The 25,470-nt window shown below is 51.0% G+C and overlaps 1 protein-coding gene across 1 annotated transcript in view; it reads left to right on the top strand.

Annotated features, from left to right (window-relative positions):
• The window catches only part of CHD6 (chromodomain helicase DNA binding protein 6), an 89,721-nt gene extending 68,526 nt beyond the window's left edge, over window positions 1-21,195 (top strand). The window contains 13 exon segments of the mRNA XM_040575340.1: window positions 637-766; window positions 1,056-1,116; window positions 1,768-1,825; window positions 2,682-2,901; window positions 5,160-5,368; window positions 6,515-8,080; window positions 8,591-8,739; window positions 9,021-9,227; window positions 10,408-10,854; window positions 11,588-11,632; window positions 11,634-11,780; window positions 13,557-13,676; window positions 17,164-21,195. Coding sequence (XP_040431274.1) covers window positions 637-766; window positions 1,056-1,116; window positions 1,768-1,825; window positions 2,682-2,901; window positions 5,160-5,368; window positions 6,515-8,080; window positions 8,591-8,739; window positions 9,021-9,227; window positions 10,408-10,854; window positions 11,588-11,632; window positions 11,634-11,780; window positions 13,557-13,676; window positions 17,164-18,054 — 4,250 coding nt within the window. The 3' untranslated portion in view covers window positions 18,055-21,195.
• The last annotated feature ends 4,275 nt before the right edge of the window (window positions 21,196-25,470 follow it).

Here is a 25,470-nt window from a genome sequence, read left to right as displayed (position 1 = left end):
GCCAGGCCTCCAGGATCCGGAGTGGATGTGGCTTGTGTGCTCCCATGTCCGTGTGAAGGGGCAGAGCTGCAGCTGTGCGCTGCAGCCACCCAGGGCCAAGGCAGGTCTCCAGTCACCAGCAGCTGCAGCGCTGCCAGCTTGTTTGGGTGATGAAGCAGGCACACCACGATGCCGAGAGTGGTGTGCCTGGTCTCGTGGTGGGCACTGCTCTGGTTTCACAGAAGCTGTGTGCACTTGCCACGTGGGGGCAAGGTGGAAGGCCTAGAGCCTCCACTGGCTCCCCCAGGCCTGTCATGAAGTCCTCCTGCAGCTTCCAGGAGCCATGGGGTTGTTTAACCCCAGCTCCTACCTGCTACGGGTGCTGTGCACAGCTCTGTGGGCATTGCGCTGCCTCCAAGGCAGGGCTGCATGGTGGGACAAAAGACTGATCTTTCTCTTTCCCAACTGCCCAGGGGCTGCAGAGCAATTAGCAGCCTTTGGGAAAGGGTTCTGCATTTCTGTGGGTGACAATTGCTCTCACGGCAGCACAAATAAAGAGTGTGAGAGCCAGATGGACGGTTGGAGGTTCGCCTGAACCAGGCTCAGGCCTGGTCTTACGCTGTCTTTCTCCTCCTTGATGGCTGTGGCCACTGGCAGGTTACGAGAGGTACAACGCCATGCGGGCAGACCCAGCGCTGTGTTTCCTGGAGAAGGTGGGCATGCCAGATGAGAAGCTGCTCTCTGCAGAGCAGGGCGTCAGTGACGGGGCTCAGGATACTGCTGAAAGGTGGGCAGGTGATGGAACTGAGCCCCTGCGGGTTGTCCAGCTCACTCCTGGGGGCCACGTTAGAAGTGGGGCGGTGCTGAGGGATGAGCTGTGCTTACAGAGGGCAATGAGGGGAGAAGGACGCAGATGTGGATGTGAGCACAGCAGGCAGCAGGGAAGGCAGGTGGGAGCTGGCTCCCTGGTACGAGTCAGAGGGTTGGCCCTGCTGGTACCCCACTCCTGCAGACAGCAGGCACTGCCAGGGAGGCGGCACTGCCACTACCAGGGACTAATCCACTGTCTTACCCAGGGGCAGCATGGAAAAGGAAGAGAGCAGTGGAGAAAAAATGGAGGGGCTGCCAAAGCAGGAGGTGAGTGGGATTCACAGTGATCGATGCACACCTGCTGCTGCCCTGCCTGCTGTCCTGCCTCACCTCTGCCATGGGGTGCAGGTGAACCAGTGCTGCCTGTGTCCCTGCTCTGGGCAGGCGTTGCTGTGCCAAGCACAGGCTCTGTCCCATGGCATTTCTGCCTGCTGGAGCACAGCTGCTTCCTGCTGACCTGGACAGCATCTGCCTCACAGGGAGCAGAGAGGGATCAGGGGCTGGGGTTAGCCAGTGATCCTGGCTCTCGCACTTGGCTTCGGGAGCCACTCAGGGCCTTGACAAAGGAGCCACAAGGATCCTGAGAGAAATGGCCCCGGTGGAGAGGATGAGCAGTGGACCAGGCAACACATGGGGGTGTGGGGTTTGTTTGGAGGCTGTCAGTGCCACTACAGCCCATGTCATTGTGGTGGACCTCACCCATGGGCTCAAAACACTGTTCACCTGAACTGTCACCTCCCCTGTCCACACTGCTCTGATCCCGTGTGCAGAGGGATGTGTGTGAGGGCACAGGACATGTGGCCCTGCCAATCCTGCAGCGCCAGACCATTCCAGGACCACGGAGCTGGGGGGGGGGGGGTGCAGCAGGGGCTTCAGTGTAGGTCTGGAGAGGTCCCTGCTGATGGCTTCTTTCTGCAGGACATCGTGGCTGCTGGTGTGGGCGAAGCTGGAGAGAAGCGGGATGAGCCATCGGCAGGTGAGGCTGTATCTCCCACAGCGTGGCACGTTGCTGCCTGGGGACTGGCACGGGAAAGCCTGAGCCAGAGCACTGGCACAGGCGCTGCTGAGGTCGGGAAGGGGTTAGGGATGTGCTGGCCTGTGGTAGTGGATGAGAGCTTAACCTGAGTGACAGTGGTCACCCTGCACTCTTACCAGGCAGACAAGCAGATGAAGGGAAGAGCAGGTTCATTTGAAGCCCGTTTGGCATCCAGCCTGTAGGAGGAGTGTCTGGCTTTGCTTTGCCATAGCCCGGCACAACTATGGCAAGAGCGTTTTGGGGGTGGGAGCGCAGATGTGCTCTGAGAGCCTTAGTCATGCAAGACCCAGGGATGGGCCCCATGGCAGGGCAGCCAGGGTCCCGAAAAAGAGTGGTACCAAAGCCAGCCATGGGTGCTGGAAGCTGTTAGCCTGTCCTGGCTATGCAGTTGCCTGCAGTTGCTTGTGCAGGGTCTGTGCTGGCAGTGCAGTGGGCAGTGCTGGCGGATGCCGTGGGCTGGCCAGCCGCTCTGCTGAGCGGGCGGGAGGCAGAGGGAGTCCTGCGGGCTGCAGACCTCTCCTCTGCTTTGCTTGGCTCGGAGCCATTGTTTCTACCCCAGTCTCTATCTGCCTCTGGGCCCTCTCTGAAGGAAGCTTGGACATGGTGAGCGTGTGAGCCAGCAGCTTTAAGGGTACAAAGCCCAGGGATGGTCACCGCAGCCCCCCTTTCCCAACCATGATCACTCATGCTCCCTGGGAGAAGACAGGAGGGAGCTCTCAGAGCCGGGCGGCAGCACGCGTGAACTTGTGGCTTTGCAGTGTGCATTAAATACTAATGTCCTTGCTGATGTTTGAAGCCCAGGATGGCTCCGACTCAGACAGATCCTGCTGGCCTGTCTCATCTGCCCTCACAGCCAGACTGCGGCGGCTCGTCACTGTCTACCAGCGCTGCAACCGCAAAGAGCTGCCTCCCCGCGCCGAGATGCTGGTGCCTGGTAACCATGGATACTGGCTGCAGGACGAGATGTTCAGGAGAGCCTCAGAGATGGACTCAGTGAACAAAGAAATGCAGAAAAGGTAACAGAGCAGCAGACCCAGGCGGAGGGTCCTTTTCAACGCTGACTTAGGCCTGCTGAATTCCCTGCCCCCCTGGGTTTACCAAGGTGGATCTCAGCAAGGCTGGCTGTGCAGCCAGCTGCCAGCGTGACACAGGTGTGTGGGTCCTTCCTGAGCCTGGGAACTCTGCTCCCAGCCACAAAGGAGCCTTGTGGCCCCAGCTGCCAGCCCGGCCCAGGGATCAGCCTCCATTGTAGTTTGTAGGTAGCAGCTGGTGACAGCATGAAAAGAAGCTGGGGATCTCTCTTCAGGGTCAAATCCAGCATCTGCTGGGCTAGGGATTGCCCTCCAGCAGAGTGGGTACTGCTGAGCATTTTTGTGCACTCAGGACTCATCGTGGATGAGGGGTGGCGGATGGCTGCTGTCACAGCCTGCACACTTAGACTTTCCAACCCTCATGGCTCGCACACCACTACTTTAGCCTCCTGTTAGTAGCCTCAGGTGCCAGGTGGTGGCATATTGCAACGTTCTCCCACTTCGTTGCATTCCAGCAAGTGGAAGGCTGGCAGGACCATAGACTGGCACCCAGAGTGACTCTGCAGAAGCTGGACAGGGTGCAAGGCAGGGTGGTACTTCCTACATCACTGCTAGTCCCCAGCACCCAGCTCTGGCATGTCCTGCACTGCAGGACCTCTCCATTGTCAGCAGTACTCACTGGTGTTGTATTCTGTGAATGTGTCCGTGCTGCGTGAGCCCACGTAAACATTTGGTGTCTGTGCTGCCCTGTGACAGGAGTTCAGTGATTTAGCTACACCTTTCTCCCATTTTGAGCATATCTTTTTGTCATTTAACTTGCTTCTCCCTAGTTCTTCTACCATGGGAAGCTCTGATGCACTTGTACATTCCCACTTGCCTTTAACTGGCCCTGAGGATGGTGTTACTGGAACCGCAGCATCCCTCTGCTCACTGCATGGTTGTATGGAAGCTGCCCCAGCCCACTGATCTTCCCCTGATCCTCTTCCAGTTGTACCATCTCTTCTCCAAGGTGGGGGACACCAGTGCTCCTCACAGTGGTCAAGACATGGCTGTGCTGTGGACACCACGACAGCCTGGTATTTCTGCATTTTAACTCTGTGGTCTCCTCACAGGTGTGTCCTAGGTAGCTTCTACTAGCCTTTAATTCGAAGCATTGTAACAAGCTCTGCTTTGGGCTCAGTGGTTTGGATCATTGGTTTTTTTATTGACTTCCTTCATGTTATTTTTGGTTTTGGAATAAAACAACACTGCAGAATACTCACAGCCTCTGGAAATAGGGGTGGAAATGGTAATCTAGGTGTATTTTGGTTGCTTTTGGAGCACTGGGAGCTGTCATTGCTTCTGATCTCCCTTGACATGTTCCAGCTGCTTGCAGGCACTGGCACCGAGATGTAATTCAGAGGAGTTCAGATTTGACTTTAAGACTTCTTTAGCACACAGCACTCACCTACTGCCGTGACCTGCTCCTGCTCTTGCCCTACTTTTTGTACCCTAACCTCTTCTCTGTAGCCTGCTTTTCTGTTGCTCTGTCTGCCCAGGGCTGTATGTACCCAGTGTGCCCTTCACCATTTCTGTCCTGGATCATTCCTTTGCCAGATCCCCGTGAGATGAAAGCTCAGAGGGTCTGAGGCAGGGTGAAAATTATGCTGTAGCTGTGCTCTAACTGACAACCTCCATCACCAGGGCTGCTTTCCTTTAATGAGGAGGGGGTGACACCTACCCCTGCCACCCAGGAATCCTGCTGACTCCTGTTATCAGGGTGGCTGGTGGTTGTTACTAGGACCCTAATGACAATGAGCCCCAGTCCCGGCTCACCTCCTGAAGAGGCTTTGTCTGCAAGGACCTTACTTTCAATTTCCTGGCACATAGAGTTGACTTTTCCATGGAGGTCAAGAGACCAACCTCAATTTGGCAGAAAGCAAGTAGGGGTGATAGCTTTGTGCCTCCACAGGAGCTGGGCTGGAGCCTCTGTCCCATTGGCAGCACAGTCAGGAACTGTGCTGCTTTTTGGACACCACAGTGAGCCAAGAGTCAGAGTGCCCATGGCCTTCACTCCTCCTCGCTATACACCTTAAGACCTCAGGATCTCAGTGCTCCTCCTTAGTGTGCTCCTCCTGCCAGCTCCCCCAAAACTGCTGTGCAGTAACTGATAGTTCCCTCTGATCCTCTCAGCCTGGTGTCTTGCCCATGCTGGCACTAGAACATGTTTCAGTGGCATTCACATCTTCTTCTCTACCCCACAGGTGGACCAGGAGGGAGCAGGCAGATTTCTACCGCACCGTCTCCTCCTTTGGGGTCATCTATGATCAGGAGAAAAAGATCTTTGATTGGACCCAGTTCCGAGCCATCTCTCGTTTGGAGAAGAAGACAGATGAGAGCCTAGAGAAGTACTTCTACAGCTTTGTGGCCATGTGCAAGAATGTCTGTGGTCTCCCGCTGTGGAAAGAGGATGGTGAGTGAAAACTGTGCGGCCTATGTGGGAGGTCGGTGTAGCCGTGGGCCAGAAATTGTCACACTAGAGCTCCTGTCATGGAGCAGAACAGCAAGGGAGGAGTTTCAGGGAGAGTAGGAGGTAGCAAGAGTCATGGGCTTGCAGGAGACACCTGCATTTTTGGCTGCCCTCCCACCACTCTGTACCGCCCCTCTGGTGCAACAGGAAAGTAGAGCTGCCAGACAGGCTCCAGCCCCTGTTCTCACACATTTCATGGAGTTATCCCATGGAATCGCACTTAATTTTATCCAAGATAGTGACCTTTAGATGTGAGGGAGGAGAAGTAGAGAAGCAGCAGTTCATATCGCTTCCACACTGGAGCTGAGGGTTTTTTGTGCAGTTTGTGTTGCTGCTTTCTGTCCAAGCACCTCTTTGCTAGGAGTGTACAGAGTCTGCACAGTGCCCGTGCTGCTGCCCCGCTAATTGAGGAGCTCTCCTGCAAGGCAAAAGGGGTCTGAAGCTACCACAAGACACTTGCGAAGCCTGGCCAACACACTGGGAATCTCTTCTGGGAGCACCCAACATAACCCCAGAAACGAGGCACACACAGGATATGGCAGATGAAAAGCTGCTTGGCTGCTATTTAAGCACAGAGTGATTTGCTTCTAATGGCAGCAGAAGGGATCTCATCTCAGACCTACCTGGAGGTCTGGTCTTGTGCACAGTTCATTAGAGATGTGTGTTAAAGCCTTAGGTATGGATATGTAGGTGTTACTCATGAAAAGAGCTGCATGAGTTGAAAGACTCCCTTCTCTGAGAACCCGCTGAAGGACTGCCAGAGGCTCACACCCCAGGGAGCCACTCTCCATGCAGCACTGCCAGCTCTGATGGAGCAGAGTTCAGGCAAGATGTCGAAATCCTCTGCAGCCAAGTGCCTCTCTTGGTCCAGCTGATCAGGTCGAGAGCTTACGCTAACGTGGCCATTTGGTGGCAAATGAATGGAAGGTGGTGACACTGGGAAACTCAGTCTCAGTGGTGGCATCAAGCACTGCCCCCCACCTCACCTGCAGTCTGAGCAAGAGTTAAGATTCACTTAGCTTATCACTGCCTCTGAGTAACCCTCATCATCCAGTATAATGGGGCCTTGTTTTTTTGTCCCTGTTGTAGGTCCCCCTGACCCTGACATCTATGTGGAGCCTATTACAGAGGAACGTGCTGCCAGAACCTTGTACCGCATCGAGCTTCTGCGAAAGGTGCGCGAGCAGGTGCTCAAGTGTCCACAGCTCCACGAGCGGCTCAAGCTGTGCCGGCCGAGCCTCTACCTGCCAGTGTGGTGGGAGTGTGGCAAACATGATCGGGACCTGCTAATCGGCACCGCCAAGCATGGCCTGAATCGCACTGACTACTACATCATGAATGACCCTCAGCTGTCTTTTTTAGATGCATACAGGAACTATGCCCAGCATAAAAGAACAGGGATCCCAGGCTCAGAAACCCTGTGCTGCCTTTACCAGACTAACTCCAAACTCTACAGTTCCCCTCTGTATAGCCAGGTGGACCAGACTTGTGAATCCCTGGAGAATGAAGCTGAGAGTCAGATCAAGCTAGAAAGCATTGACAACACTATGTCCCAGTCTGGGGGCAGCCCGCCAGATGCAAACTGTGAAACATTCATGTCTAAGGTCCAGGACATCATTTCCAGTAACTATGATGAGAGCTCTCTGCCAGACTCACTGATGTGCATGATGTACGACGAGAAGGCCTGTAACAGCGAACAAAGCTCCCTTGCCCGAGACAGCCCAAGTTGCACAGATATTGGAAGTGGCATTGCTAAACTCTCTGAGTGCAAGCTAGAGGGGGATGAGGATCCATCCAGCTGTGATGCAGAGGCCATGAGAGAGGCTTCCTTCCTGGAGGGGCTGCAGGTTGGCTGTGACCAAATGGACAGTCAGAATGGAGAAGCTGAGCCTTCACCTTCTACTCCCGAAAGTGACCCTTCACGGAGCATCCCAGCAGAGCTCTGCGAAGCCTTGCAGCAGAAGAGAGACCTCACCAGCCCTGCGCCAGTGCTGCCTGAGCACGGTGCCGTGGAAGGAGTCATAAGCATGGGGCTGTATGGTTCCAGTCTTCATAACTATGACATAAAGGTTCCTCCTGAGCAGAGGTTCATTAATCTGCTGCAGGAGAAAGGAATGGAAGCAAAGTCAGCCCCAAGTCAGAGCCACAGTGAGGAAGATGATGAGGAGGAAGAGGACGATGATAACTCTGAGGCAGCAGCAGATGTTGCAGAAGACTTGCGTGGTCCAAGGACCAGAGCTGGTTGTGACCCTGAGACTAATGAACTGGGAGGCGAGGAGCAGAGCCCTGGCCTCCCCACACCTGAGGACACTTGCCCCGAAGCCGTGGATGGCGAGAGAGAGTCCCTGGGGCTAGGAACACTCGAAGGCCCTGGGGAACCTGGGCTAGAGGGAAGGGAGGACCACAGCCTGGACAAGGAGAACACCCTGCAGGACTTGCCTGGCCAGGCTCAGAGCCAGGCTTTCAGCCCGCCTGCACCTCTGGTGGGACCCCCAGGGGCAGAACCCCCCCATGCCAGGGAGGAGGACTGGCGACAAGGGTCCGAGGGGCAGGCAGGCTGTAGAGAAGCCCTGCACCCCGAGCCCCCAGGGATGAAGCAAGAAGAGTGTGAGATCAGAGATGAGGAGGAGAAAGCTGGCAGCAGCCAGAGTCAAGGTAGGGTTCTGGGAGTTCCCTCTGGTTGACAGTCACCTCCGACTGGGATGGGAGGGCCTGCTGTCCTCAGTGCCCAAGCCTCGGGGCTGTCCAGCCTGCTGGAGCAGCCACCCCACTGCAGGCACTAGGGCCCTTCTAGCTGATGTGACTGGGGAGAAAAGAGTCGGTGGCAGGGCTTGCCAAGACCTCCAGCAGCCCTTCAGCGACCGGCTCTCTCTGGTAAGGCTCCTGCCCTCCTCGCCTGCCTGCCCAGGGCTCTGGCTGTGTCACTGGGGAAGGTGTGAGGGCCACTGCAGTAAAAGCCCCAGAACTCAGCTCACGGGAGTGCCGATCTGCCCACTCCTGACTGGTGTGGGCTGCCTGCTATGGCCCAGGACTGCTGCATTTCTTGGTCACTGGCTGGGGAATTGGATTTGTGTGGGGCCTGCTGGGCACTGGGCTGGGAAGGTGGGAAGAGGTGCTCCCTGAGGTGGTAGGGGAGGGAGGGTGATGATGGGCTCATTTTCTCAGACGGTCTGGAGAAGTACTCAGAGGAAGAGAGCAAGAGTTCGACTTCTGTCCTGCCCGGGGAGATGGATGATCTTCAGGATGCCCGGGCACCAACCATAGCCCAGCTTTTGCAGGAAAAGACACTTTACTCCTTCTCTGAATGGCCTAAGGTGAGTTAAAAATGAGTGCTGTTTATATTGCAAATGTTACTGCCTCAGCCTGACAAGCAGAGGCTCACACAGCCCCAGCTCTGCCTCCTCCTCCTCTGCACGTGGCTCCCCAGGGATGCTCTGGCTCAGAGTGCTCTCACCAGGCCATTGAACCCCTGTCCCAGGGCAGTTCCTTGCTGAACGGAGGTCACAAGGGTTGGGTTTGTCTTTGATTCTGAGGTGACATACATGAGTTAAAGTCATTCAAGTCCCAGCCTGCCATTGTCTAATCCTCTTTGCAGGACCGTGTGATCATCAATCGCATTGACAACATCTGCCATGCCATCCTGAAGGGCAAGTGGCCTTCGTCCAGCCAGCAGTTTGAGACGCAGAGCCTGATAGCGGCCCCAGCAGTAGGCAGCAATGCCGGCAGCAGGAACAGCTTTGCTGAGTCAGAAGCCCCTGATCCCAGCTTCAACAACGGAGTGTTAATCTCCCAGGTACAAAAGGTGAGGGGGGCCCTTGGACAGGGACAGGTTTAGGACTCTGTGGTGAAGCATTGCCCACAAGTGCTCAGTAGCTTCCTAATCAGGGCCTGGGTTTTCACTGCCTCTTGGTGCCATTTGTGGTCCATGTGAGAAAAATCTCAATAATTTTCTTCAGACAGGATCTTCTGTGAAGCTATTTTATTCGCGATTGCAATGGCAAGCGTCCTGCAAGCAGGAGCGCACAGTAAGAGTTCATCATAACCGTGTATCCCCTATTACCCGACACCTGATTTCTCCCGTTTCCTCACTGGCTGAGTACTGCAGGTTCACAGCCTACTCGACGCACTTCTATACCATATGTGTACAACTTTGTTTGACCAGCTGTAAATTAACACTTTTCCTTTTTAACTACTTTTCCTTTTTTTTCCTTCTTCTCTCGTGACTAGAAGGCCTGTGATTTTTGTTTTTACTGATTTCATACTGCTCGTCCTGTTTTTCTTAGCTATCCTCCTTATTTTGGGACAGTGGGACCTTTCCTTTATCAGCTTAACATACTCCCCGCTGCTCTGCTGCACAATCACTTTTGAATATGCAAGGTTAGTGGAATTTTCCACTGCAAAAACACCTTCTATTGTGAAAACACAACTTCGTTTCTCGCATCCGTAACACACAGCTTAGGCCACTCGGTCCCCTCCGCTGAGGGGGTAAGCCCCCTGCGCTCTCAGCACCCTGGCAGCCTGCTCCCCTCCTTGGGGGGAGGCTGTTCAGTGGCAGCTCCACAGCTCCTGTGGCTGCAGAGGGGCTTCCAGAGTTGCTGCTGAAACACCTGGCATGGTCAGGGAGGACAAGAGGACAATGTCCTGCTGTCCCAAAGAAAAGGGTGCAGGAGAGTGCACTGCCCCATGAATCTCTCATCTCTCACTGCTGGGAATAGCACAGAGCCAGAAGCGGCTGGCCTGGGACCCCAACATGTCCCTCCAGCAGCTGGTGGAGCACCCAGGGTTAGAGCACCTTGGGAGATGGATGTTTGCGTGAGGGTGCCACTGCACCATTCCCACACAAGGTGAGGTGCGATGTGCCCAGGGAAAGGGCAGAGACACAGAAGAGCCTGACTGCTAGCTCTGTGTGTTGGTTTGAAGAGCTGTGGTCCCTGGCAGTGCACGAGCAGCTGTAAACCTCTCTGTGGCTTTGTTCCACACAGGAAGGCTTCCTGACTCCCGCCTTTGCAAAGGATGAGCGGAAACACAGGAGGCTGTACGAATTCGAGGTGGAGAGAGATGCCAAACAGAGGAGCTTGGAGCAGTTAGCAGCAACCCACATTCATTCTCCCATTGTGCTGAACGGCTGGCGTGAGGCAGCTGTGGACTTGTCCAGAAACTCTGATGGGTCCCCAGGGAACTCCTCTCCGTTCCCCCTGAATACAAACATGCCCAAACTGGGGACTGTGAACACCCTCCAAGGCTCCCTGGGCATGGACTTATCTGGCATTCTCCAGGCAGGGTTAATCCATCCTGTCACAGGACAAATTGTAAATGGCAGCCTCCGAAGAGATGATGCTGCCATGAGGAGGAGACGGGGCAGGAGAAAAAATGTAGAAGGGATGGACCTCATCTTCCTGAAGGAGAGGCCTCTTCCAACAAGGCTGCAGGTGGGTCAATGCTTCCCCCTTCACATGGCCCTGATGCAATCAGCACAATTTTTCTCATGGTCCAGCTCTCCTCTACATTATCTGCTGCCCTTGTTACAGGGGGCCTGTAACAGGGGGCCTGCCTCCTTGTTATGTGGGGCCTCCTCCAGGAGAGCTTGGCTTGTGCTGGAGCAGGCAGGAGCAAATACTACTCCAAGGAGGAAGGGAAGTACTCTCTGTCTTGCAACACTCTCTCTGGAGTGTTTGAGTCCTGATAAGCATTATCACAAGCAGCTGTTCCAGATCGGGGGGGTATGAGGTTAGAGAACATGAGAAAAGGCCCATGACAGCATTTGAGCTGTTTCCAAGAGGCTTTTGCATCCCTTTTCCTTCTGCCCTGGGATCCACTCAAGGAAGAATGAGCACTGGGAGCAAGAGCAGTCCCTTCAGACCACTTTTAGGAGTGATCCTGGGGATGAGTCAGTTCTCCCGGTCATGAAGGTGTTTCCAGGTGAGATGCAGAAGCATCTCCCATCTCTCTGCCCTCTGTGCTGGCAGTGCTGGGAGCTGAGTGGAAGCGTAACACGTTGGTAGGTGGTGATTTAAGGAACAGGCAATGGGAATATGAGGATTAAGGAGCCAACCTGGCTTCCAACCAGTGGAGGCAGATGAGCTGCTTTGGGATCTCTCTGTGGGTGCGAATGCATTACTGCGTGCTGCTGACGGGCTCCCCCGGCTCTTCCCTTCACCTCAGGACGTTCAGGAAGATCAGCCGCAGCCTCCCCAGAACACCCCCCCTCCCAGATGGGCCGGTTGCTGCTACCTCAACTCCACAGCCAGTCCCAGCTGCAGGCAGCCAAGCAGAGAAGGCTGTCCCAAATAAGAGTCTCCTTGACTGGCTCCGTCAGCAATCCGACTACACACTCGACGTTCCTGGCTTCGGCACAGTAAGGGTGGCCTTTGGTCGCGTGTGTGTGTGTCTTTGTCTGCCCTGTCTGTTGCCCTTAGTGTTAGTTTTTCTGTGGTTGCTCTTGAGTTCAGGGCTTCCATGAAGTGTCTCCAAACTTAGCCTCTTTCCCTGCACCATGGCTTGCAGTGTTCGTCAAGGCTGTGTCACATTTTTGGGAGGTGGGCATGGTTCATTGTGCAGCAACAAAAACCTCTTGCTGAGCTGCGTGCTCCTGCCCCAAGGTCTATTCTCCAGTTCCAGTCCAGGGCATCCAGCTGCCCAGTGACACGCAGAATTAGTCTGATGTCTTCAGAAGCATCAGGGATAGGGGAAGAAACGGAAAGAGGCATTTGGGATGCTCAAGGCCTAAGGGTTCCCTTGCACTTGGGGTCATTTTAGGCAGTGTTGTTGTATTAGATGAGGCCCTCAGAGAGCAGGTTCTCTGCAGAGCAGTGTTCCTTGCTTTAAAAACTGAACCAAAGCCACTGCATTGCAGGCTGCACAGGCTGTGGGCACATAGCCACAGGCACTGTCAGAGAGCAGAGTGGCAGTGAGTGGAATGCAAAATCTGTCTGATTGTGCTGGCAGTATCAGGAACTGATAAACCTCTTGGTTTCACAGATTGATTTGCTCCTCAGGTTTCAGCCTATTTAGCCTATTAGACGATGTGGTAGGCAGAGCACAGACCACAGAACGGAGTAGGAAGAAATGTGGTAACATGCATAAAAGACTGCATCTTAGTCGCAGTAGATTGTGTGCCTGAAGTAGAGATACCCTGGAGCTTGCAGTGCAGGAGCCTGGAGTACAGGCGAGATGGGCAGTGTTCTGTGGCTCTTTAGAGTTGAGAGATGAGGAGCTCAGTGTTTGCCTGGGCAGGAGGACACTTGCTTTTCACGATCCAGAGACACACACAGGTCTGTGCCCAAGGCCAGGCTCTCAGGAGCACTGCTAGAAGCAGTCAGGTGGTGGAACAGGAGTGAAGATGCCTTTCCACCACTTTCTGTTGCCCTTGCCTCCTGTGGGGGCTTACTGGAGCTCACGTTGTCTGGCCATGCTGCTGGTGAACCTCCTGCTCCCAACAAGCTGCCTGGGCATTTCAAGTCAGCACTGTGGGATTTCCCACATCAGGACAGATGTCCTCTCTCTAGGGAGGTCAGTTTGAAAGCTGTGTTATGGTCCTGGAGCAGCTCAGTCAGGTTTCTCAAAGGCCAGACCAGGCTCAAGGCTTTTTCTTTGACGCTTGGGAATCAGGGCCTGCAGTAGTTTATTGTAATGCTACATCCGTGCCTGCACATTGACAGGTGTCTGGGGCTTGGTGTGTGCAGTGGGTGCGCAACAATTCATCTGTAACTGTACATTGCAATCCTGAAGGGCTGTGATCCCAAAGAAACAGTACAGCAGCAGTGTACAGTGGGAACAGCTGAAATCCAGGCAAAACAGCACGGATGAGCTGCGGAGGAACAGGGCACCCCACTTACAGATGTGTGTACATCAGTTGGGAGCAGATTGACAGGGAATTGGAAAGTGGTGGAGCAGTCAGTCAAAGTCGGGTACACTGAAAACCCTTTTATACCTACAGCAAACAATTAATACTCATTTGAAAACTGGCACTGCGGCAAGAGGCCAGCTTGTGCTGCTCCCACTACTTTGCCCAAGTCTGAGGGGACATCCCTGTCCCTTGGTGTTCATCTGTGTCATTCTCCTGCAGGGCTTGTAGCCATCCAGGCTCATTAAGTTGTCCAGTCTCATTAAGATTGTCTTGTTTGCACTCCAGAATTTTTCAGACAAGCCCAAGCAGAGGAGGCAACGCTGCAAGGACCCCAGCAAATTGGACATTAATGCACTCACGGGAGAGGAGCGGGTGCCAGTGGTACATAAGGGTACCGGACGGAGGGTAAGCACAGGCCTATTCTCTGCTGTGCCCATGGTGTCTTGAAATGCTTATCAGATCTTGAGCTGGCCTGGGGATAGATTTGGGGAAGCATGTGGATGGGACACAAGTCTGAAACACGATTGATCTGCATTTTTATGTGAAGTGTGACAGAGGAGACAGCTACAAAATAACTGACTTTGTGAAGTAAGGACAGGCTGGGTGTTCACAGCTGCTGCTGTACACAGGCCCCACAACAGCAAAGTGGCATTTGGTTTTAAAGCTGCCATCAGCATAGCCCTGGTTGCTGTTTCCCATTCTGAATATGATTGTCACCTTTGAACACACTGCAATATTCCATAAATTGTAATCTTCCCATGTGTTGCAAATGTCTCTGTTTTGTTCCTCCTCACAAGGTGTAGCAAGAGCATACTGATGATACCTGACAGTGATGGGCATGCAGGGAATGGAGGGGCTTGAAGTGCTTTCTCTTGCTTTACTGAAGTGTGCCTACTAAACAGCTGGAAACATGAGTTGGGAGCACAGATTTACCTGTCTGCAGTTTAATCTGTGCATCGATATTAACTTCTTTGAATGAGACAGGAAGCTTTCCACCCAAATTCAGCTGTTAAACATACCCAGGACTTCATGAGGTCAGAAGGTGATGTGAGAATAATCACCTCTAAAAACAAAACTAAGTGGTGAGGTAGAAAGATTCAGCCACATCTGTTTCCCCGTGTTACACCTGCGATGGCTGTTGGAGACCTGGGTGAATTGGGTGGGTTTCTCAAGTTCTGAGTATGTCTTCTATAAAAGCTCTGTCCCCATCTCTCGGCCCACTTGTTCGCAGGGAGGGCAAAGAAGAGCGATGGGACAGGGCACAGAGGCTGAATTTGCCCTCTGCTCCATGAGCTGTATGACTGGAAGCAGCAGTCACATACAGAGTCCTACAAGGATGTGTAGCAAGGGAAGCGCCTCTGCCCCAAACAAATTGCAGCCCAAAATGACAAGCTGGGGAAAGTGCTGTCACCCCCGTCACAGCACGGGTAAAGGGACTGGCCCACAGCCATGAGCAGAGAAACCCTGGCCTCAGCTCCCAGCTGCATCTTAATCAGCATCTTGGCCTCAGGGTGTCCTTCCTCTGCTTGAACAGGAACAGGATGGCCTGTGTCTTCTCGGCCACCTTTTGCATGAGCCTTGCATCTCTCAGGTGTGTAGCAGCCATCCCCTTCAGAGGCTGGCAGATGCTCCTAAACTGTGTGTTTGCCTAGACATGTAATCATATTTCTTGTATTATTTTGCATAACTCTTTCTGCAATAGAGGTCATCCTTCTGCTGTGTTTTATAGTTAGGGGGAGCCACGGCACCAGCATTGAAGGAATTGCCAAGGTGGCTTGATGCAAACTTGGAGTATGCTGTTGCAGCTGACTGGGCTGACATTGTTAAGCTTTCAGTAAGTTAGAGCTTTTGGAGAAATCTGTATCATGTCATCTTTTCTTTCTCCTCCCCATCCCCACAACCTTTCTCCAGTGAGGATCCGTGAGCTGCAGGGCAGGACCTCACGTGGGAGGGAATAGCCACAGGTCCAGCCGTGGTCACGCGGCAGAGAGGAAGGTTCAACGCATGCTGCGACTCAGCAGCACAGCAGGGGAAGGAGAAGGTGGTCAGTGCCCTGGGGACGGGCACAGCAGGTCAGGGTGACCATCCGGAACGCCTTCCTGGAAGGCTTGGGATATAGAGAAACAGCTGGGGCAACAGAAGCGCACTAGAAGCAGTAATCCACCTTGGGCCACCAGATGGCAGGGAGTGCACAAAACGCTTTCTCACTGGTCAAATTTTCAAAAAACGTACCTTCAGCTGAGGCTTTTAATCAGCTCCTGCAAACTCTTTGTGTGCAATCCTGTGCCTGCTAGCGGACATGCAGATCATGAGACTTGAAGACTCAGACACAGACAGGGAAAGGGGCAGAAGGGGAGAAGGATTTTATCAGCCACATTCATTCAACCCTATTCATTTGCAAATCCCTGCCCCAATGAGTGGCAGGATCTGGGAGGAGCATCCTCCGTGCAGGCTGGCCTTGCCCAGGCTTCTCCTTGTGGTCCTGCTCACCTGCTCCTTGTTTTGTGGCTGTTTTCTGTGATGCCCTTGCTCAACAGGGGCTGGAGGGGGAATTAGTTGGCTTAGAGGTTTGTACTGCTCTGAAATCTGCTTTTAATTAGTGCTGGAAATTTGGCATGGCCTGTCCCACTCCCCTGGGAAACAGCTCTACATCCAGGCTGGCATCAGTGCCCATGTCCAGGCAGCCGGCACCCCTGCAAGTGACTGCTTTGCATTACCTCCATTTTCTGTGGGTGGCCCCAGCAGGCACTCCCACTTCGCCAACGAGGAGAGCCGTGTACCTGGCCACTGCCACACTACCGGCTCACGTGCACCCGGTCTCAGCAGCTGCACGCCCATTAGCATTCTCCAGCCCCATCAGTTCTTGGCTTTTGGCAAGCATGCATCCGTCATTCTAACACGTGCATGCAGAAAGACGTCCTGCTGCTCAGGGTGCTTGGGCAGGGCTGAGCATCGGGCAGGCTGCCCTGCAGTGGCCAGGCATATTCGTAATCCTGTGCAGATTTTCACACACACCAGTGGGAGCAGAGCAGAAAATTCTCCCTCTTGGGGCAGTAGTTGGGCCGTGCAAACTTCCCGAATCATTTGATTCAACTTTTTGCACTTCAGGTGTCAATGGGTAATACTTTCCATATTGCAAATCTATTATTGGAAACGGTTCAAAGGCCAGCAGTCTTTGAAATTCAAGGGAGACACAAAAGGAAACATTTAAATATTTGTGATGAGAATGCTTAATAATGGAGTTTTAAGCTGTGCTGTGGATCTCCCTGCACTGCTCCATGTAAGCAGACTGTCGCACCCATGCTGTAGTCGCTGGGCTGTGTTCCCATATGTGAGTGCTCACAAGAACCGCGCTGGTGATTCAGTGAAGCTCTAGCTGTGAGCAGTTCAGCAGCACGCCCACTGTCTGTATGCCATTCCATGCAGCCTTGCTGTCCGGCAGAGCAATGAAAATTTGGCCCTTAGCATATAAAAAGAGCTAATACTCCAGCTGTTGCTGAAGCCAGGAATAAAGCTGGGGTGGGAATGAACTTGAAGTTTCTGACACGGAGCTGCCCTGGTGCTTCTCATATTAGGAAGGGTTTCAGTCCTCAGGAACTGATGGTGAGGGCTCAGGTAAAGCCGAAAAGGCTGCTGTCTGTGCTTCCTCCTTTCCTCCCTGTGCACTTTGATGCTCTGCAGTATTGGGCCAGGGCACAGTGAGGGTGTTCTGCATTTGGCAGCATCCCTTGGGGAAAAGTTGTGTATACCTCTCAAATTCCATATCCAGAATCATGTAGGCAAATATTTCTGTGCTGACACCATCTGGGATGCAGATGCAAGCACAGAAAAGCCAGATTTTCCTTGATGTAGTAATAACTGTTAGGCATTTTCTGTTGTGTTTCATTTTTAGGGCTACTTACCAGAAAGCAAATTCAACCGTATCCTATCGGAGCCTGTGCTCCGAGACGCAGGGCCCCGTCGGAGGGGGAGAAGGCCCAGAAGTGAACTCATTAAAGCCCCCGGTGTTGTAGCAGATTCTTCTTCTGGAATGGGACCATTATTCATGAACGGACTGATTGCTGGAATGGATCTGGTAGGAATTCAGAACATGAGAAACATGCAAGGGATCCCCCTGACTGGGCTGGTTGGGTTTCCTGCTGGGTTTGCAGCTGTGCCTGCTGGTGAGGATGTGAAAAGCACCCTCAGTATGTTGCCTATGATGCTGCCAGGCATGGCTACTGTACCACAGATGTTTGGTGTTGGAGGACTTCTGAACCCACCGATGACAACTACTTGTACTGCGACTGCTCCAACTTCATTAACAAGCACAACAAAAAGTGGTACATCAAACACAGAGAAAGCTACTGAGGATAAACAGAGTAGCCAGGATGTGAAAAAAGAAACTCTCTCCGAAGATAAGCCTGGTCCTAGTTCGTTTTCTAATCAGACAGAATCCGCAATAACTACCAGTAGTCCTGTAGCTTTTAACCCATTTCTTATCCCAGGGATGTCACCTGGACTGATCTATCCGTCAATGTTTCTTTCCCCTGGCATTGGCATGGCATTGCCAGGCATACAGCAAACCAGACATTCTGAGGCAGCAAACCTGGAGAGCCAGAAGCGGAAGAGAAAGAAAGCTAAAGGGGAATCAGCAAATCCAGAACCAGAAACTGTCTTGCTGCCTGAAAAAGAAGCTGCAAACGGTCAAAACTGTACAGAGCAAACACCACCTTTATCAGCAGAGAAAGAGCAGGATGTACCAGCAGAGGAGGAGCTCAAAGAAGTTAATGATACCAATTAGAACTTTTGTTTCATTGAGAAAAGATTGTGGCTTGTAAGTTTCTTATCCCATAACTATTTGTTACGTACCCTCCTGCCCCCACTCCACCTTCATAAACCTGTGTTTCCATGAGTAATATTATCTACCTAATTCCCTGTCAGAAAACTATGGTGACATATTATATGTTAATAGTTGCAGGGTCTTGCCACTTTATTAGATAAACAGTGTTGTCTAGCTAGTATGGGAGGCACAGAATTCTTGTTCTTTTTTCCAATTGTTCATCCCAACCAACAATAGCAAATCCAGTTCTTGGTCACCCCCCAAACTGCTCACATATTTGAGAAGAAAAAGAAGCAAAAACAGAGCAAAAGAAAAGTTTTTACCTCTTTGTCTACACACAGACAAGGGTATTTCTTTCTACTGTAACACTGAATGAAAAAGCCTGTATTTGGGGGTAAAAAGCACAGCTATAGTAAGTGCTAATGTGTATTTTTGATTTGAAGTATTTCCCTATTTTATCATGGTTACTAGAATAGTAGTATAGACAGAAGTATATAACTAATGATTGAAAATGCATATATTCATTTCTTTGAAAGAAAAAAACATAACTGGTAGTGATATAATTTCTTTATCACACCCCCCACCCCCACCTCAAAGGTTTGGAAACAAACTACAGTGAGTGAAAATATTCTGTAGACATTATTTTGTATTTTTAAAACCAAAGTTTGGTTTTATGTTAAGTGGAGTTTTAGTTGCCCTTTCCTTGATAGTTACAAGAACTTTTCAGCCTGAGCTGAAAACGTTTTGCACATCTTGCATGACTTTTTTGGGATTACTGTACCTGTAGCTACCAGTTTCTTCATCATTCTGCTAGTATTCAGTTCTCATCTATGGCGTTAGTTCTCATCTGTGGCGTTAGAATTGCTGTAAAGTTATTTTTTTCCAGCCATGAACAGGCCACACTGATTTTAATGCTCTTATATGAACACTGAGGCTTTTTGAGTTTTTAGATTTTACAATCTGTACCCCAGATGCAGCATCCTTTCAGAAAACAAGAAAAAAGCTGTAGGCCAGCTTTACTATTTTGAGAATCCTTCAAGAAGGACAATAGAGCTTTTCAAAGCTTGAGTTTATTCTTTTCTAGTGTTAGACTGTGAAGAGATCACTTTTGCTTCTTCTTTCCATTCCTCTCTGTTCTACTTGCTGTTGAACAGTATTTCCAAGTCCCCCCATTGGCAAATCATTTTGATATATGCATTTTAAATGGACAGGTTTTTAATGCAATCAGTGCCCGAAACTCTGTGTATTGAGACACCTCCACAGGCAACTCTTTGTTTTCTCCTTCCCTTCACTCCTTATTTAGTTTTTCTTTCACTTGGGCTTGTTCTTATTTGCAGCTCATGGTTTGAGACTTGAAATAAACACACAGTGGTGCAGCAGTGAGATGGCAGGCTGTTGAGGGAGTTGGGAGTGTGCTAGTAATCAGTTACACATTTGGTTGTCACAATTTACTGTATTTTTTACTTATTTTCTGTTACAGTTTTGCTAATTTATCAGATGGTCCAAATGTTTTGACATAACTATTTCAGTTTGCATTATTTATTTATGATGCTTTTTGTCATTGTCTTTTATACATTTGGGATTATAAATTATGTACATGTTAAAATTAGCATCTCAAAGAAGTCTGTTACCCACAATCTAAAAAACATTTGGTTTATACTTTCACAGAATTTATTCCCAGTTTACTGGATTGGATGATTTTTTTTAAAGTATGTAACCAATCATAATGCAACCCCTCCACCCCCCCAATAATTAAATGTGTTCTATTTAATAACATCCTTGTAGCATAGATACTGTATCACTATCGACAGATTTCTTAGAAATGCTGCTATCTCTATTTAACTAACATTTTGTTCAGTTTTGCCTCCAGTGGAAGCAGAAAGGGTTTTTTCAGCTGTTAAATCCAAATCAATATAATTTATTTATGTAAAAAAAATCACGATTGATATATTTTTGAACCTTTTAAGTACTAACTTTCTTTTTATTCAGTAGAAGAACATGTACTTGCCCTAAATCCTTAAAATACAAATGCTATAAAACTTCATATATCTTCAAAGCCTTACTGTGAATGGATACAGAAATCTCTTCAGAGTCCATTTCTTGTATGGGATGGTTTTTCCAGGGTTACACTCATAAGGAACAGGGTTTAAAATGAAATTTATTTAATTAGCCAGCATGCTCTATACCTTGTTCTTACTTATTGGACATGTATGCTAAGTCTCTGGGTGTTTAGGCTTCTCTTTGACTGCTACTTTGTGACCCTTTTGCAACCTGATATACTCTGTGGATTATTTAGACTGTAAGGCATAAGTGGCTTCTTATACCTTTCCATCATATCCAAAACAAATGCCAAATTTTCACCAGTTTTCATGGATACTCACACAAACATACATTCTTCACCAAATGTGCTAACAAAATAAACTGTCTGTGCTCTTGAACATGGATAAAAAGAAAAAGATTTAAAAGTCAGATTTTTATTTTTTTAATTTAGTGACTAGATGATGCTTATCTTTCAGACTTGGCAGAGCCTTGCTACAGATGTATATAATTTTTTCAGCAAATATATGTGAATGTTTAATTCACCTGACTCAGTGATAAAAGTTACTTGCCTTTCTCTCAGCATGAATACTTTGAGAAGCTGTTGAATCCAGCGTACTTCTGCTTTAGGGCGGCTCTACACGCACCATGAGCTCTGCGTTACGTGCTCGGGGGAGTGCCTGCTCACAGCAGACTCACGAGCTTTTCCAGCAGCCGAAGGAGCCTCTGGGCTAAACCTGCGGCTGTGCCCCGCAGCTTTCGCTGCAGGTTTGTCTGCCGCGCCACTTGGCTTGCAGGTGTGCTGGAGCAGCCGAGGCTCCCCAGCCAGTCTAAGCATGTGACAGTGCACGGGGGCTATCTGCTGAGGCTCTTCGCCCGGATGGTCGGTAGGAGCCCCAGGAGCAGGCGTGAAATCCCCCAGTACCAGTAATAGTCCTGAGCGCTTTCGCAGCACCTCTCAGCAGAAGGGGAGCAGGTGCTCTGGTTTCTCTCACTGAGATATTAAGTGTCTCCATCTAAGCCTTGTAAAATGCCAATAGGTGCCAAATAAATGCTTGTAATAAATCTCAATGTAAGGATCTCGTGCTTTAGAAAAGCAGGTATTAATTCAGTTTTTCAGTTGAATAAATAAATGCACGGGAGAAGCTAAATTTCTTTAAGGTGCAAGAAAACTTAAAAGTCGTGGAGCAAACCAAGAGCTTGTGCTTGCTCCCCTTGCCCTTGCATAAATGCATTTCCTTGCATTTTGTTGCTGTGTTTATCTTGGGGTGAGAAACAGGAGCGCACTGGGCAGAAGAGGCATGAACCTGTCAGAATATCAGGTATCGCTTGGGAGCAGAGGAGGGAAAATGATCCCACGAGCGATGACTTTCCTGTTCCCAAGCCTCCTTTTGTGTTGTGGCTCTGCACACTGCAGCTTTCCACCGTCCTCATCGCTGGTGGGAAAGTTTGCATGAAGCACCTGCAGAAACCAGGTAGTCCCTTGATACATGAAGCACTCGTGCTGGCATTTACCATATCTCTGTGAATTCCCAGGATGCAGACAATTCAAGAGCTCCAGCAGGAAATCAGTTCTGCTTCCCTGTCTCACCTAGTTTAGACTTGAGTTTGATTTTATCAAAAGGAGGCTGGAATGGCCCTGTTGGGCTTTTAACTGTCTCCTATTTCTCAGTGGTCCAGATGAGCAGGATGTGTTAATGATTTAACTTGGAATTCAAAGTTCCAGTCAGAAGTCTGGATGAAAGCGTTATTTCATGCAAGACAGCACCATCCCTTGGAGGATATTCAAGGAATATCACTGATCTATTGCACAAGCGACTGAGAGGAGCAGGAGTCTGTAGCAGATGCTCTGCAACATGTCTTGTCTCCTCATTTGGCTCCTGCTAAGCCTTTGGCTGTTGCATCTGACAGGCATTTCAGATGTGTTGTTGAAAAAAGAGTCATTTTACAGGAATAGCCAGTACTATTTATAAAGTCATATTTTAAAAGGAAAGCTCCACCATGACTGGCGTTATTTTTTCAGAAACCATGCTCAGATTTGTAGTTTACAAGCAGATGCACCTAGACAAAAGAAACGCTCAGGCCTGTCCAAGGAAGGCACATCCTTTCTTTTACCCAGAGGAAGAAATACTGTGGGATTCGGAGTACATAGCCTATTTATCATTGATTAGATACACTTATCATAGAATGGCCTGGGTTGAAAAGGACCTTAAAGATCATCTAGTTTCAACCCCCCTGCTCTGGGCAGGGTTCCCAACCACCAGACCAGGCTGCCCAGACCTGCATGCAGCCTGGCCTTGAACGCCCCCAGGGATGGGGCATCCACAGCTTCTCTGGGCAACCTGTGCCAGTGCCTCACCACCCTCTGAGTGAAAAACTTTCTCCTAATATCTAACCTAAATTTGCCCTGTCTTAGTTTAAAACCATTCCCCTTTGTCCTATCGCTACCAACACATGTAAAGAGGCATTCCTCCTCCTGTTTATACACTCCCTTCAAGTGCTAGAAGGCCACAATGAGGTCTCCCTGGAGCCTTCTCTCCTCCAAGCTAAACAAGCCCAGTTCCCTCAACCTTTCTGTATAGGAGAGGTGCTCCAGCCCTCTGATCATCTTAGTGGCCCTTCTCTGGACCCGTTCCAAGAGCTACACATCTTTCTTGTGCTGGGCGCCCCAAGCCTGCACGCAGTATTCCAGGTGGGGTCTCACAAGAGCAGAGTAGAGGGGGACAATCACCTCTCTCTCCCTGCTGGCCACCCTTTTTTTAATGCAGCCAAGGACATAGTTGGCCTTCTGGGCTGTAAGTGCGCACTGCCGGCTCATGTCCAGCTTCTCATCCAGCAGGACCCCCAAGTCCTTCTCCACAGGGCTGCTCTCAAGTTCTTCTTCGCCCAGTCTATATAAATACCTGGGATTGCCCCAGCCCAAGTGCAACACCTTGCACTTGGCCTTGTTGAACCTCATTAGGTTCTCACAGGCTCACTTCTCCAGCCTGTCCAGGTCCCTCTGGATGGCATCCCTTCCCTCTATTGTATCGACTGCACCACTCAGCTTGGTGTCATCTGCAAACTTGCTGAGGGTGCACTCAATTCCATCATCTACATCATTGATAAAGATGTTGAAGAGCACCAGTCCCAAGACCAACTCCTGAGGGACACCACTTGTGACTGGCCTCCACCCAGACATAGAACCGTTGACCACAACCCTTTGGCTGTGACTAGCCAACCAATTCTTTATCCACCTAACAGTCCATCCTTCAAATCCATACCTCTCCAATTTAGAGAGAAGAATGTGGTGAGGGACCATATCAAAGGCTTCACTCAAGTCCGGGTAGATGATATCCATCGCCCTTCCTTTGTCCACCGATGCCGTCGCTCCAGCATAGAAGGCCACCAGATTGGTTAGGCAAGATCTGCCTTTGGTGAAGCCGTGCTGGCTGTCTTGAATCACCTCTTTATCTCATGCATGCCTTAACATTTCTTCCAGGAGGATCTGCTCCATGATCTTCCCAGGCACAGAGGTGAGGCTCACCAGCCTGTAGTTCCCCGGGTCTTCCTTTTTTCCCTTTCTTAAAAATGGGAGTGATGTTTCCCTTTTTCCAGTCACCGGGGACTTCACCCAACAGCCATGATTTTTCAGATATGATGGAGAGTGGCTCGGCAACCAGATCAGCCATCTCTCTCAGCACCCTGTGATGTATACCATCTGGCCCCATGGACTTGTACACATCCCCTTTCTTTAGGCGGTCCCAGACTTGTTCCACTGTCACAGTGGGATGGAATCCGCTCCTCTCACCCTCTCCTCGAGGTTCAGGGTCCTGACAGACATAGGAAACTTGACCACCAGTGCAGACTGAGGCAAAACACTTTCTGAGTACCTCAGCTTTTTCCATGTCTGAGGAGGGCAGTTCTCCCATCTCGTTTATCAGAGGGGGAACACTCTCCTTGGCCTGTCTCCTCCTGTCTATGTATCTGTAGAACCCCTTCTTGTTATTTTTCACATCACTTGCCAAGTTCAGCTCCATCTGTGCCTTGGCTTTCCTGATCCCGTCTCTACACATCCGGACTACACCCCTGTATTCCTCCCAGGCTACACAACCCTGCTTCCACTTCCTGTACATTTCCCTCTTTTCCCTCAGTTTAAGCCGCAGGTCCTTGCTCAGCCATGCCGGTCGCCCACCTCCTCTGCTCGATTTCTTCTGCTGGGGGATGGAGAGCTCTTGCGCTCTCAGAAGGGTGTCCTTAAAGAGCTGCCAGCTCTGTTCCGTGCCTGTGCCCTTAAGGACAGTTTCCCAGGGGATCCCAGCCAGTAATTCCTTGAGCAGCCGGAAGTTTGCTCTCCTGAAGTTCAGGGTCCTGACTCTGCTTTTTGCCAGACTTATATTCAAGGTCAAAAACTCCACCAGGGCATGGTTGCTACAGCCCAGGCAGCCTCCAATCTTAACCTCTCTAATGCTCTCTTCCACACTGGTGAGCACCAGGTCTAGTAAGGCTTCACCTCACGTCGGTCCGTCTATTACCTGAACCAGGAAGTTATCCTCAACAGACTCCAGGAATCTCCTGGATTGTCTGGAAAAGCCACTTCGTGGCTTTTCATGGCATTTGGTTTTCCTTGCTCTTACAACAAACATTTTTACAAACACATTTAGGTGCTCAGACAAAAGCTAGCACTTAAGTGAAGTAACATTTTGGAGAACACCCAAGCTGTGCTGGTGCTCAGTGGGGCCAGGCCCCACTGCTGCGTGGCTCCTTCCAGCCCAGCGCTGCAGGAGCTGGTGGGCCAGGCCCCATTCTGCAGTGGGAACGGCCCCATGGCGACCGTGAGCGAAGTGCCTGCATCACCTGCAGCTTCTGCCGCTGAGAGGGATGGACTGCTGCCTGACGGTCCTGACCCAAGGCCGCTGGGCTTTGCAAGTGAGCATTTTAACAACAAGCAAAGCCAGCCTGCGTTTGCACAGTAGGACCATAGCTTGGGGCAGGTCAGAAGCTGCTCGTGAGTCCCACACCGAGGCCAGCATCGCTGGGGCTGCTCACGAGCTCACCCCTAAGCATCAAGTAGTTTGAGCCACCCACGAGGGGAGGCCTCCGGCATCGGGTTGGGGCCATTCTGCCAGGCCTGGCAAGGCCTGGACCGTGTCAGGGCCCTGAGGCTCCTCCCTGCGTCCCCAGTGCATTTTATCCCCCAGCTCTGCCACCCTGCTTGCCTATGCTTGCTGCGTGTTCCTCCGTCCAGCACACAGCTCGGACAAGGCAGAGCACCCGCAGCAGCAGAAGCTGACCGCAGACGAGCCCTCAGATGGTGCTAAAAGCGCTCCCCAGGCCCACGCGGCTCTGAAGCGGCGAGGC

The sequence above is a fragment of the Cygnus olor genome, chromosome 16 (genome assembly GCF_009769625.2).
Source record: "Cygnus olor isolate bCygOlo1 chromosome 16, bCygOlo1.pri.v2, whole genome shotgun sequence".
Classification (NCBI taxonomy): domain Eukaryota; kingdom Metazoa; phylum Chordata; class Aves; order Anseriformes; family Anatidae; genus Cygnus; species Cygnus olor.
The sequence above is the reverse complement of the archived record's forward strand: the minus strand, read 5'-3'. Positions and strand labels throughout refer to the sequence as shown.